This window comes from Crassostrea angulata, chromosome 10 (assembly GCF_025612915.1).
Source record: "Crassostrea angulata isolate pt1a10 chromosome 10, ASM2561291v2, whole genome shotgun sequence".
Lineage (NCBI taxonomy): Eukaryota > Metazoa > Mollusca > Bivalvia > Ostreida > Ostreidae > Magallana > Magallana angulata.
The window spans coordinates 51,459,234-51,473,964 of NC_069120.1; the positions used below are offsets into that span (position 1 = coordinate 51,459,234).

General features: G+C 32.5%; 1 protein-coding gene across 1 annotated transcript; it reads left to right on the forward strand.

The window, feature by feature from the left end:
- The first annotated feature begins 3,322 nt into the window (after positions 1 to 3,322).
- Positions 3,323 to 5,669, forward strand: LOC128164671 (uncharacterized). The gene is made up of 3 exons (XM_052828648.1): positions 3,323 to 3,527; positions 4,108 to 4,492; positions 5,025 to 5,669. Exons 1-3 carry the CDS (start codon positions 3,351 to 3,353, stop codon positions 5,156 to 5,158), a joined length of 696 nt encoding a protein of 231 aa, XP_052684608.1. The 5' UTR covers positions 3,323 to 3,350; the 3' UTR covers positions 5,159 to 5,669.
- The last annotated feature ends 9,062 nt before the right edge of the window (positions 5,670 to 14,731 follow it).

Consider the following 14,731-nt stretch of genomic DNA (forward strand, 5'->3'; position numbering starts at 1 on the left):
TAGATAAGATCAGCATCGATTAGAAAGCACCTGCTGAAGAGTACATTAAATTTTGTTGTTATAGTTCATACCGCAGGAAAACTTTGGATTTGAGCGTACATTGCCTGTCGAATCCCCCACACCCAGGATATTTAAGGTGGGCCGCGGGTTTGCTTTCGTCATCAAATTCTGTACTCAGTTTAGACAACTCGACTGGCTGTTATGTGCACATTTGTTTATGACGTCATAAAAGACATCTCAAGGTTTCCCGCTTCACATTTTCTAACGTCAAATGATCTTAGTTATGATGAAGTAATTCGATTTAGGTCTATAGTGTAAATACTAAAGTAGTAATTCATACCAAGTCTAAGTTTTCATGTAAGAAACGTAAGTTGGAAATGCAGATTGGAAGCAATACATCATAACTAAGTAGATTATTAGCAAGAATTAGAGCGTGACTTTTTTACTCTATGTGAAATTGTACATAAAAGCTTATTAATGACAGTCATGTAGTCTCTAACTTGAGAGAGAGAGAGAGAGAGAGAGAGAGAGAGAGAGAGAGAGGGGTGTCTCTAAAATAGTTTGGGTCCGTAATAATCTTTCAAAAGAAAAAATTACAAGCGTTAATAGTAAGTACATCGTAACTATTTTGACTGAAAATGGGAGGAGGAAAGCCGGGGTTTAATTTTCTAAATTAGTTGTGTAGATTTTGATAACCAAAATAAAATTTCATATCTTACATATATCATTCGTTTTCTAGTTTGAGACTATTCGCATAAATTTTCATTAACATTTAACATAACATTTGACAAAGAGAATGTGGAAATTGGGAACCTACTTAAAAATTTGGTACGACCCTTTCCTCTAAATTTTAGATATAAAAAAAATACTATGCTCTGCATTTTCTGATTTAGAATAAGAGGGCAAAAGTGGGCTTTTTAATTTTATATTCTTAATAGCAACTAAACAAATCTTTTTAATTTTTAAAAAAGAAAGTCTTTATAATACAAAAGCAAAATTAAGAATTGTTTTTACAGGCCAATGCTAACCGTGGGTACACGGGAGGCCTCATACTTCCTAAAGTTGCTTTTTCAGAAATGTAAGCTTCTAGTTGAAACTTAAAAAGTCCAAATTTGGTTTTAAAGTGATGTTATCACTAAATAACCGGAACGGGTTAAAAATAAATGACGTCGTACTCACGACGTCAAATACGAAAATACGGCAATATTCGGTAAAATTATCAAAAATAAAGATAAAATAGCAAAAAATTTAGCGAGAACTTATATCATTTTTTTTTACATAAATTTATTTTAAATCACTTTTTCTTTACGTACAGAAACAGTTGATGAATTTGTCTAAACTGTTGAAAAGTTACATGCAATTTCTCAAAATAACTCCATTTCGAAAAATGCTCATTTCCTTATGTATTTATTAGAAAAGCGTCAAAACAGCACCATCAACAATACCAAGTTCAAGGTGGCACTCCATAAAAACAGCGAAGACACATTTGATAAATATTTTACATAATGAACTGTAAATCCTACAGAACGATTTGACAAATTTTCAGGGTATGCTTTTATGGGGTAAACCAGCGACCCACCTTAAACGACTCGTGTACATCTCCTTTAAAGGAATCTTACATTTGAACGTGTGCATCAGTACATGTATAATATAGAACTGCATTATTTGACCATTTAGAAACATACATTTAAACTTTATACTTTTCTCATTTTCATTTTTATGATTATTTTCTTAATATTACAACGTGACCTCAAGCAATCTTTTACTGTGCTAGAGCTATTGTTTATTAAACGTTATTTGGAATTGGCAAGATCATTATGTGGGTTTTTTTTTTGTCGTTATCTGAAGAGTCTTAAATATTTTCAAAAATAATTTTAGATCTATTGAATAAAATGGTTGAAAAACAATTAATGTTTAACCTGAAAGGAAGCAAAGGCGCAGAATTTTTAAAGAAAAGTTCCCTATGATTCGAACACCCTCTCAGCCGTGAGATACTGTCTATAGACCCCGCCCTTTTTTTTTTTAAATTTATCTTTTATTTATAGACCTCCGCCTATTACATTGACGTAAGTTGACACATACCAATCGTTGTGAAGTAGTTTGACAATTATAAATAAATTTTGAATGAATTTTGACCCATAATGGGTAGACTCTACTTTAATAAATCAATAGTAAAAAAGATTGAAAATTTATTCTTTTAACATAAGTACTTTCAAGATAGAGTCTAGACCCATTCATACCAAAATATTGCAATTTATCACAGTTAATGGTCAATATTAGGGCATAAAACGTATTGTGGCTTAATTTGGAAACCTATACTTCTTGTGTTTATAGAATGAAAACACGTTATTAACATGTATCGTGAAATTTATAGTATTATCAAAAGGTACAAGCCCAGAAAACATATTTTATTAACATTCGAACAAGGTTTTTTTTATTGCTTCAAGTGGGGGATATGTAACGCCTTGTATCATGTGTATGCCCCTGTCCTTTAGATTTTAATTAGTTTTTCCAAGCTTGATTGATAGTTGGAGAGGATTAATAAAGATTAAAATTAATTCAGGTAAATGAGGATCTAAGACATTAAATGATTCATCGGTGTGTTCCCGTTTTACTATATTTTGTGTATCAAAATAAATAATGATTATTTGTAAGGAAAAACCCGGAAGAGCTGTAAATTTTCAGAATTGTCAAAAAGTTGTACATCTATCCCTTAAAGTCTTTCAAGATTAAGCATGATAATTGCCAAGTTTGAACTACCTAAAATTTTAAATTTAACAGGAATATCTCTACTGCATTGGCGAGAAGAAAGTTCATTTATCCACGAAGGACATTTTCAGACGTTCACTTTTTTATGGTTTGAGTCCAATGTGTCTGACATTTGATCTATCTAAAAAAAATTATCGTAAAACTGATGTGTCTAAGAGCTTGTATATCAGAACAATCGCCTTCAGTCCTTAAACCATTTGATGAAAGATGCAGTCTTCTACTTGTTTACCGATACTGGACTGTATAGTGCAGACGAAAGTGAATGATAAACAAGAGAAACCAAAGTTTGCATTTTTCCCAAAGATAAAATATTTGTTATCTTAGAGTATTTAGAATTTCAGAAAGAACGACAAAAAGAAAAAACCCAAACAAACCAAAATTCCCCCTGACTCACGACTGAGTGCACGGGATCTTACCCCATTACTAGTTTGTCTTAGACGGACAGATCCGCATTCCTTTCGTCTAACGATATCAAAGACAGGTACCCCAGGGGGTAACCAGGGTACCTAGATGACAAGGAAGAGAAAGTTGTATAAAAGAGAGAGGTAGACATCTGTGGAGTTATAACCAGACCAGACTCTATGACGATGGAGACCATCAGTGTATTGTTTGCCCTAACTGTTGCCAGTGGGTTGGTGTCCCTTGCTGAGGCCCACGGACGCCTGATCCTACCCCCCTCTAGAAGCTCCATGTGGCGTTTCGGGTTCCCCACCCCAAAGAATTACCAAGATATGCAGTTGTGGTGCGGCGGCTCATGGGTGAGTTCTTTATAATGATAAAAATATTCATTTACTGGTAATCTGTCCAGTGTTTTATTGAGATTAGTAATCTAGGTTAAAAAGTTCATAATGTAAAATATTTACAAGGTTTATTTGGATAATCAATTTGAAATATTTTAGAATTGAAATTTGAAAGACAATAACTTTTTTAAGATTTAGGACAATTTTCCGTTTAAAAGCTTTAAAAGCTCTTACGGAAAATCATACACTAGCACGTTGATAGATTATAAACAAATTTAGAAATAATAAACCAAAAAATACAAAACAAAAAATAAGACATAAATTGGTTGGCTTTTGTCACGAGTCTACTGGAATTAGCAATTAAAAGTGAAATGTTTCAATTCAAGGCAAGTTTTTTTTTGGCATCTATTCGAAAATACTACACAAAATTATTGGCATAAAAAAATGTTGGTTCAGATTTTGGTTTATTTATTTATTTATTTTTTTTGGGGGGGGGGGAGGGGGGGGTGGTAATTGCCAGACGACACTGTTACATGGTTGTATATATATGGCAAGCGTTATAACACAAGTGTAGCAAAAGATTTTTTTTGGTCCACAGAACCAGTGGGGTCTTAATGGAGGACGATGTGGTGTGTGTGGAGACCCGTACCAACAAAATCCCCGCGAGAACGAGGCTGGCGGGAAATACGCCACCGGCATCATATCCCGATGCTACCGGTATTTTCCCGCAGGACAGATAATTGCCGTGCAGGTGGACCTCACGGTGAACCACTTTGGCTACTTTGAGTTCCGACTGTGTGAGCACAACGACACCTCCACCCCGATATCACAAGCCTGCCTGGACGCCAACCTCCTCCAGTTCGCGGACGGCAGCACGCGACATTACGTGAGAGAGCGGGACTACGCGGTGATGACGTTAAACCTCCGTATACCACCCACAGTGGTGTGTACTCAGTGTGTACTGCAGTGGAAGTACCATACAGGTATAATTTAAAAATTATTTTGGTGTTTTATATCCAAATATGGACCAGTTTACAGATAAAATACTATATATATTGACGCTGAAAACAATCTTTTATTCGTGTACGAGAAAAAAAGCCTTAAACCTGTTTTTCTGTAGTTTGTAATTTGTTTCAGACTTCATCCCCAAAATAATTCACTGCAAACATGTTAATCACGCGTTCTTCCCAATTAAAGTCGATGTCTGAGAGCATCATCCCCCTCCCAGTGTTCTAAACCCTGTCTCTTTCGCACGTTAGAATAATAGATTATTGTTCTGTAAATCACATATATACTAACTACGTCCGATCCGCAACTACAAATTCAAGTGTGATCTTCAGGTGTACTATTCATCCTACTATAATGCTGTAGTTTTCAAATTGCAATACACTAATACCAACCCTATCACTGCGTATTCCGACGAAGCAATGAACTCACCCGCCTTTCATACAGTTTAGTTATCACTATATCGATATAGTTGGAGTTAATCCTAAACTTGACTTTGTTGTTTTGTAGGTAACAGCTGGGGTAGAGACGAGGGTGGGGAAGGCATTGGTCACGGTCCCCAGGAGGAGTTTTACGGTTGTTCAGACATCGCCATCCTACCAAACTGTGATGACGTCACAGGAAAAGCAGCCACTCCCTACTAAGGCCCTTTCAGGGACGACACAAGCCAAGACATAGTATCTGTATACTATGATCGCTTTGTTGCTGGAATTGGTTACAGGATGGTCCAAATGAATGCAAAGGTTTAAGTGGAGTTTTACAGCATGCGCATACATCATCTTCTTTAACAAAGGGAAAGACAGTGCAAGCAAAGTCAAGTTGTTTTGTCCTATGTATATATTGCAGTATATTTGTGCTTTTGCACTTTGAATTAATCAATTTTGAAAGCTTTCTTCCTGTATTTCAATCTGCTTCAATTGATCTTATTGATAATTAATATCCCTAAGAGAAACTGCCTTTATAATTTTGTTCACATATGATGATTGTTGAAAGTTGAACTTTCTTGAACAATTAATCAACATTGAAAATTGTCTACTTTTGTATTGTGCAATAGCTTTTAATCACATGAAAATGAGATACAAACTAATTATTATCAGAATAAAGTGATTTTTTAATTATTTATTCTAATCTTTAATAAAGCGATCTGCATCTTTCCTTTATTTCTTAATCATTATTGAGCATAAATGTGAACTATACTAGTTTGCATGAAGAAAAGCATGTCAACCAGTCTACTCAAAAGTTAAAGACAGTTTATGACCAGACAGTTTTACGAGACGGCTATTGTTGGCTTTTGGATAAAACAATGGTTCGATGGCTCCCAATAAAGAATAAATGCGCGTGAATGGTGCTCATTCAGAGCGGGAGTAGGTGTGTAAGGGGAGACATCTTCTCCTCTCCGACTGTTATAGCATAAGTATATCCAGGTATTTCATGGGGGGAAATTGATTTTATTAGGAAATACATGATTAAATCGGCTCGAATAAAGACTAAGAAAAACATAATTAATTCAACAGCACTTGTTTCTGTGTTAACTGTATTCTAATGCGTAGTTAACTTTGGTAAAAAAAAAGAGAACTTCATCATAGAAAAAACTATCTGTGTTCAATAGGTTTACAAGCACTCAATAGTGTATGGACAATTTCAAAAACTGGAATGATAAAGAATAAATATACGACTGCATGGCAGTTTAAATGACCTGATCAGAAGAGATGAATCAAAACAATTCTATATTAATAATGTTAAGCTTGTCGCTATAATTACTATAGTGCACATACATGTAATGAAGAATGATTGTATTTTTTTAACTTCACGTCGAGATTCTTTCAAGCCTTCCAGTTGTGACCCATGACCGGTGCTAGAGGTCATTGGACAGTAGGGGATATTTGTCGTACCAATACGAGAACATAAACTTTTTTTCTGGAATATTGAAGAAAATTGACAAACTTGTTTCCACAAGAAGTATTCCTACCCAGACAATGACAGCTGATAGTTGACACGACATTTCTGAAAAGTATGGCAAATGATACATAAATTTTTATTTAAAAGTTACACGTAGATCAATTTATTTTCTTGAGCCAAATTTGAACATCTTGTTTCGTGGTTGCTGAATTGGGAATAAACTTTGAAATGTGTGCATGACCCTTAAGTTTGTAGTTTACACTGACCGAAAGTTTTTTGATCAATTTTTCCTTTGATATGTTGATCAAAAGAAGAAAAAAAATCCGGAAAAAAATGACAATTTATTACCTGAAATTGAACAGTTAATGCTTAGGGGGTCTTTTAGTATTCCAGACACATCTGTTGATTTTGATAAGAAAAATGTACAATGTATATACAATATACAAGCAATGTCTAACTCAGAGGCTACTGGTTTGGATGACATTGCTGTAAAATAGATGAAATTGAGTGTAGATGTGATTGCTGAAAGTTTGACTGTCTTTTTAAATATATCTTTGAAAAGATGTGGGATTGTATATGAATGGAAAAGGCGAGAGTTACTCCTCTTTTTAAATCAGGTGAAAATTTCATTGTAATCAATTATCGACCTATGTCAGTTTTACCAATTGTCAGCAAAATAATAGAAAAAAATGTTTTAATTCCTTTTATCTGAATAAACTTTAACTGAACACCAATCTGGTTTTAGACCTACGAAAGTGTATTGTCTGATGGAAAAGATGTTACAATTGGTATTCCGCAAGGATCTATTTTGGGGCCTTTGTTTTTTATATTATTTGTAAATGACTATCCAAAGTGTCTAAAACATTCAAATGTAAAATATTTATGCAGATGTTACAACTCAGGATGTTTTCCATAAATGTATTGATATTATTGAACAAAAATTGTATGAAGATCTTTTATATTCCGTAAAATGGATGAACAGTAACAAGTTGACTATAAACTTAGGGAAAACTCAGTGTATGTTTATTGGTACAAAACAAAAATTATCGAAAAGTAGAAAGTTGTATATCAAAGTTGGTGATGTTGTTTTAAATACTGTATAAAAGGCTTCACTTCTTGGTGTTACCATAGATGAATCGCCTACTTGGTCGGATCGAGCACATTGAATTTTTAAGCAAAAACTCAAAAGTAGGTATTTTATATCGTCTTGATGTTTTTATGTCAAATGCGGCTTTATTAAAGATTTATAAGATTGTTATTTTCCCACATTTTAACTACTGTTGTACAGTTTTGTGTTCAGCCAAAAACAATGGCCAAATTAAGAAAAAATTTAAATTACAGAAAAGGACAGCTAGAAATTTACTGTTAAAACCACTCAACCTTCCTCTGTTGATATTTTTAGAGTTCTACAATGGATGCCTATTTAGGATAATTTATTTTCAAAAACTTTTGTTAGCTTTTAAAATGTAAAAGGGCATGACCACAGAATACATGATTGTTTTTAGATATGTAAACCAAGTAAGTTCTAGAGAAACAGAAAGTTGTGTAAGTTGATTGTTATATGTACCAAGATCAAGAACTAAATATTAGAGGCGCTCTTTTAGATTATCAACAGCTATCCAATGGAATCAACTGCCAGATTGTGTTCGAACATGTAACAGCACGGCTTCTTTTAAAACAAAATATTTACAACAATATTATCTAGAAAAAAAAAATGTTATAGATTATGATATCATTTAATATTTATTCGTTTGATGAGATATCGGCGCTTCTGATTGGTTGAAAAATTTCTTTGATACCTGCATCAATAAAAATTTTTCCAGATCTACTTTTCTCAACTGTTCTGATCTAACGCTATTTATAGAACGGGAATTTCCAAGAAAAACACTGTCAACACAATGTAAAATTGTGTCTGTTTTATTGTCAAACAAAATGCAACCTTAAGAATATAAAATTTTGAAAGTTTAACCTTCAAAAATAAACAAAACACATTATTTGATTCACAAAATAGAAAATTAAGCGTCCTCTCACGATTTCGTCTGCTTGAGATCAATCAACATTTACAGCGAGGCTGGCTGTTCCTTTTCAAGGAATAGTATAACGAACATATAGGCCTATAAACTTTCACGGTAACACTGCTGTTCAAATTTGGTAACGATAATTCTTAAATTTATACACGTACATGATCGGTCATCAGAATAAGCGTCGTAAAGAAAAGCTATGAGTAATGCATCAACTCCTTCGGCGCATTGCAAACGGCAGATATACCATCACTGGCTATCTAGCCTAGTTACCACAACGTTTACAAAAGTTGCTTATACATACTATTCTTTGTCGACATATCAGCTATTTTCGTCCACAATCGCCTTTCCTTGGATGGTTATGACAAGTTGCATATTCCAGCGATCTCACATGTAAAATAGTTTTATTACGAGTTTTTCTGCATAGTGAATAATATCACAAGCTATTGCATGTATTTTCCTTTCGTTTTCATTTCAGCCAGTTCAGATTTTAACTCACAATTAGTGATTAATCCATTAAATTCAGCTCAATAGCTCTGCATCAGCTGAAGGCGCTTCAATTTTGAATATTGTTGCTGTTGTTGTTTTGTATTCATACGCGCCGTTTCATTTACATTATTTACATTTTTGATCAATAACACTTCACATTTTTTTAATTTGAAAATGTTTTATTAAATGATAAGAAATGAAGATAATAATTTTTCTATTGATCGACGTATCAAAGAAAAAATTGACCGGAAAACTTTTTCATCAATGCGCTACGCGCATCGATGAAAAAGTTTGTTTTCCGGTCAATTTTTTCTTTAATACGTCGATCAATAGAAAAATTATTATCTCAATTTCTTAAATCAAATCAGTGCATTTTTATTTATTATAGTATAGTTAGTATATTTCATCTACACCATTTATCTTTGTGTCTTATACTTATTCTTGTACATATGTTTCTACAGGACCACTAAGTAAACTATTACATTGTTACTTATTGTGCTATCCAGTCTAAATAAAAGACTCTATCATTATCATAAAAAAAATTCATCTCTTAAAAAAACATATGCATAGCTACAATATTATATATGATAGCTAGACATGTTGTCATGACAATATATCTGTTTCAAGCACATTTAAACGTCGTTTTATTTTCCTTATGGAAAACTATGCATTAGTTACTAGTCTGGTGTTTCCTTATTAGTTATCAGGCTTGGGGTAATGCTAAATGTAATGGTAATGCATTGCAATGCATTACATATTTTCAAAGTAATGCTAGTAATGTGTAATGCCACAATTTTAGCATTACAAGTAATGCTAATGTAATGCATTACTTTCCAAAATCTAGTGTAATGCTGGCATTACATGGCATTACTTTGCATTACTATGCATATTTATGCATGTTCACTTTCAAAAAATGTGATGAATAAATGAATAGTTGAAATTGAATTTGATTAAATCTATTTTTAAAGAAGAAAGAAATAATTCTAATTAAGAAAAAAATGTTTTAATTGTACATGTTTTATTAAAAAAGGTTTTTTAAAATTCATTTTTGAATTGTTTTTATTACTAAAGATAACAGCACAATTTCATAACATTTTTAAGAGTGTTGTTATTAAGAGTTTTTAATCATTTAAACAATTTACTCCAATTAGTTTGCACTTCAATAAGAAATGTGTCAACAACACACTATGCCCCCAGGATAATCTAAGTATCAAAACAATCTATTGTTATAAGAAGTGCTAAACATCCCAATCCCCTTCCCTTCGCTATGTCACAATAGAATAGGAGACAGACATGCACCTTTAAAAGCAAAATGAATGCACTGTCCATCCATGATGTGAAAATCAATATCACTTCCAATATTATAACCCATTTGAAAATAATCTTACTTATTTTCTCTCTCTCTCTCTCTCTCTCTCTCTCTCTCTCTCTCTCTCTCTCTCTCTCTTGTATATTAATTACACTGTACATTAGTTTGGACTGATAGAAAATACAAGATTTATGTATTTAATCTATTATTGCACTTAATTTATCCTAAGATAAAGATCGTCAAACAGTATTTCCAGTCAAAGCTTTGACTGCTCCTTCAAAACATATATTTAGTATAGCCCGGAAGATGGATGCATTTAAAAGATGAACACTCTGAAACTTCGATCATAAAGTGCAACAGCAATATTTTGTCTTAAAGTGTCCTCCGAAAAAGAAATACGATTAAAATATATTAAGAAATATAACTGGGAAAAATCATATGTTTATAAATTAATAAAATTAAGTGTCCAAAATCATAAAGATTTGTTTCATCTGGGGATATATCTATATTTAGCTTTTAAAAACCGCAACATTATTTCATAAATTGTTTTTTGTTACGCATGTTATCCTGTGTCTCTATTTCATATCTGATATTGTATCATGCCAAATGTCTATAAATATCATTTTACTTATATAATATGTTGTTCATATTGCCACAATATGATTATATATTGAGCAAATAAAGAATGACTCTTGTTTATTCATTGAATTTGAACCTGATACTGAGCATGAAGCTGTAGATATGTTAAAGAGTGTTGTATATTTAAAACATTTGCAAAAATCTTTATTAGCTTTACTTTAAAAAAAAAGTAATGGTAATGGTAATGCATTACTTTACTCATGTAATGGTAATGTAATGCATTACTTCAAAAAATCAAGTAATGGTAATGGTAATTTAATGCCCAAATTCATGAAGTAATGGTAATGTAATGCATTACTTTACAATGTAATTCGCCCCAAGCCTGTTAGTTATTGTATCCAGGACATTTCTGCTGGCATGGCAACTGTTACCATGACAACATATACTGGTGTGATATTGAAATCCCAATAAACCTCAGTATCTACAAGTTTATCCAACAACCGAGGGAGAATAGGACGAAAATAATATCCGTTACCTAAGTTTAATTCGGAAAAAGACTTAAAAGCATCAACATATTGCCAGAAGGCTTCAGATATTATGACCAAGTATCAATGCAAATCAATTTAAAAAAGTACAGATCGCAAACTTTAAAGTTTCACGGAAGTGTTGAGATTTCATCCTGCATATAATGTTTAGTTTTCATTAATGATTAAAAAACTGGACATTTCGTGTTTAAGAAATCGAAACTTCAGATAAAGATCCACAAAGCCCTGCAATATGAAAGACGTTGTCAGTATATGCACAGTCAACACAATGGTCTCATTGCTTGTCAAGAATATTGTGAGAGGACTACTGCGGTATCCCCATTATTCACTGAACATTCATTTAATTTTTAATTTGATTTTGTTGCTTGGTCAATCCACAAAATGTGACACAAACTATTGTTCATTCATTCAAGATTTCTAAACCCCCTTAATTTCATTAAATCCATGGAAATTAATGTCAATGAAACCACGGTATTATATTTTGATTACATAATTGGTGATTAAAGAAAACAATTCATTGGAGACTGTTTGATCCTTCGTGGTTAGATCTGACTCAGTTACATGAATAAAATTTAAGTGAATTTTTTAAATGACTCTCCAGATATATCAATGTGGGAAATGGTGACAAGAACAGAACAATCCAGAAATAAGTTGTCATGAGTGAAATATACCGTAAAACATGTTTATAGCAAAGTGCCAGGGACAAAGTACAAGTATCTGTTATAAACATAACTTGCTGTAGTAATCTGTTAGTTAATCATAAATTTAAGACTTTGGGGAAATGACTTTGCTAAAAGCATGAATTCATAAAAATATTGTTCCCTGTAACTGTGTTTTATTGTATTTCACCTACTTGGCTGCTGCATATCCTGGGTTTGTCAAAGACCCTGGGGTCTTTAATTCCTGGTTCAATCCCTGTGTACCCATGGTGGACATATACCCCATACCTACAGAAATATATCATCTCCATTACTTATATCCCATACCTACAAAAACATATCATCTCAATTACATATACATGTCCCCCATTCCTACAAAAATATATCATCTCCATTACATATACCCCATTCCTACAAAAATATATCATCTCCATTACATATACCCCATTCCTACAAAAATATATCATCTCCATTACATATACTGTAAATTCCTAATTAAACGCAAGGAATTAATATCCGCGTAAAATCGCGAGAAGCTTGTTTCGCGAATTCTAAAATCTCGCTTTTAATTTTGAGACATGTAAACTACTAGTATATGAAAGAATGATGAAATTTCCGCATTTGCGATTTTATTTTCTCGCGATTTGACGGTAAATCGTTGAATTGTGGAATTAAGTACTCGCGTAAAATAAGGAATGTACAGTACACCATATCTACAAAAATATATCATCTCCATTACACCGACCCAATACCTACAAAAATATATCATCTCCATTACATCTACCCAATACCTACAAAAATATATCATCTCCATTACATCTACCCAATACCTACAAAAATATATCATCTCCATTACATCTACCCAATACCTACAAAAATATATCATCTCCATTACATCTACCCAATACCTACAAAAATATATCAGCTCCATTACATCTACCCAATACCTACAAAAATATATCAGCTCCATTACATCTACCCAATACCTACAAAAATATATCATCTCCATTACATCTACCCAATACCTACAAAAATATATCATCTCCATTACATCTACCCAATTCCAACAAAAATATATCATCCCCATTACATCTACCCAATACCTACAAAAATATATCATCTCCATTACATCTACCCAATACCTACAAAAATATATCATCTCCATTGCATTTACCCAATCATACAAAAATATATCAGCTCCATTACATCTACCCAATACCTACAAAAATATATCATCTCCATTACATCTACCCAATACCTACAAAAATATATCATCTCCATTACACCGACCCAATACCTACAAAAATATATCATCTCCATTGCATATACCCAATACCTACAAAATATATCAGCTCCATTACACCGACCCAATACCTACAAAAATATATCATCTCCATTACATCGACCCAATACCTACAAAAATATATCATCTCCATTACATATACTGTAAATTCCAACAAAAATATATCATCTCCATTACATCTACCCAATACCTACAAAATATATCATCTCCATTACATATACCCAATACCTACAAAAATATATCATCTCCATTACATCTACCCAATACCTACAAAATATATCATATCCATTACATATACCCAATACCTACAAAATATATCATCTCCATTACATCTACCCAATACCTACAAAAATATATCATATCCATTACATATACCCAATACCTACAAAAAGATATCATCTCCACTACATCGACCCAATACCTACAAAAATATATCAGCTCCATTACATATACCCAATACCTACAAAAATATATCATCTCCATTACATCGACCCAATACCTACAAAAATATATAAGCTCCATTACACCGACCCAATACCTACAAAATATATCATCTCCATTACATCTACCCAATACTTACAAAATATATCATCTCCATTACATATACCCAATACCTACAAAATATATCATTTCCATTACATATACCCAATACATACAAAAATATATCATCTCCATTACATAAACCCAATACCTACAAAAATATATCATCTCCATTACATCTACCCAATACCTAAAAAAATATATCATCTTCATTACATCTACCTAATACCTACAAAAATATATCATCTCCATTACATAAACTGAATACATGATATTTACTAGTACAAAGAAACAGCCATTATATAAACTAAACCTCTTGACATACAACGACGTTTAGGATAATCTTCACAACATAATACCAGCATTCCATTTACTTACTATTCCTTCTACCGATATACAATTGTTCTAAAATTGACTTTTTATCTATGAATATTAGAAGTAGTTAAAAGACTCAGAGCTAAAAAAGACCCTCACCTCTTTCCAATCAGGTGTTTCTATTAAGACTATACCGGAGTAAAAAGTTAGATATTAATCTTTCAATTATAGATTGATCTCAGTTTTACCAAACTTGATTGATAGTTTGGGAGGAACAATAAAACTACAATAAATTTAGGTAAATTTGAGAGGATCTAAACATTATCTATTTCATCGGTATGTACCCGTTTCGTTCTATTTTGTGAATCGAAAAGATAATGATAATTTTAAGGTAAAAGCCATGAAGAGCTGTAAATTTTCAGAGTTGTCAAAAGATGCATATTGCGGATATGTGATAACCAGATAATAAGCTTGTTAATATGCATGCATACATATATTTTTTGTTGTTAGTTCTACAACTATTCTTTAAGCAAAGTATTTCAAGATTAAGCCCAATTA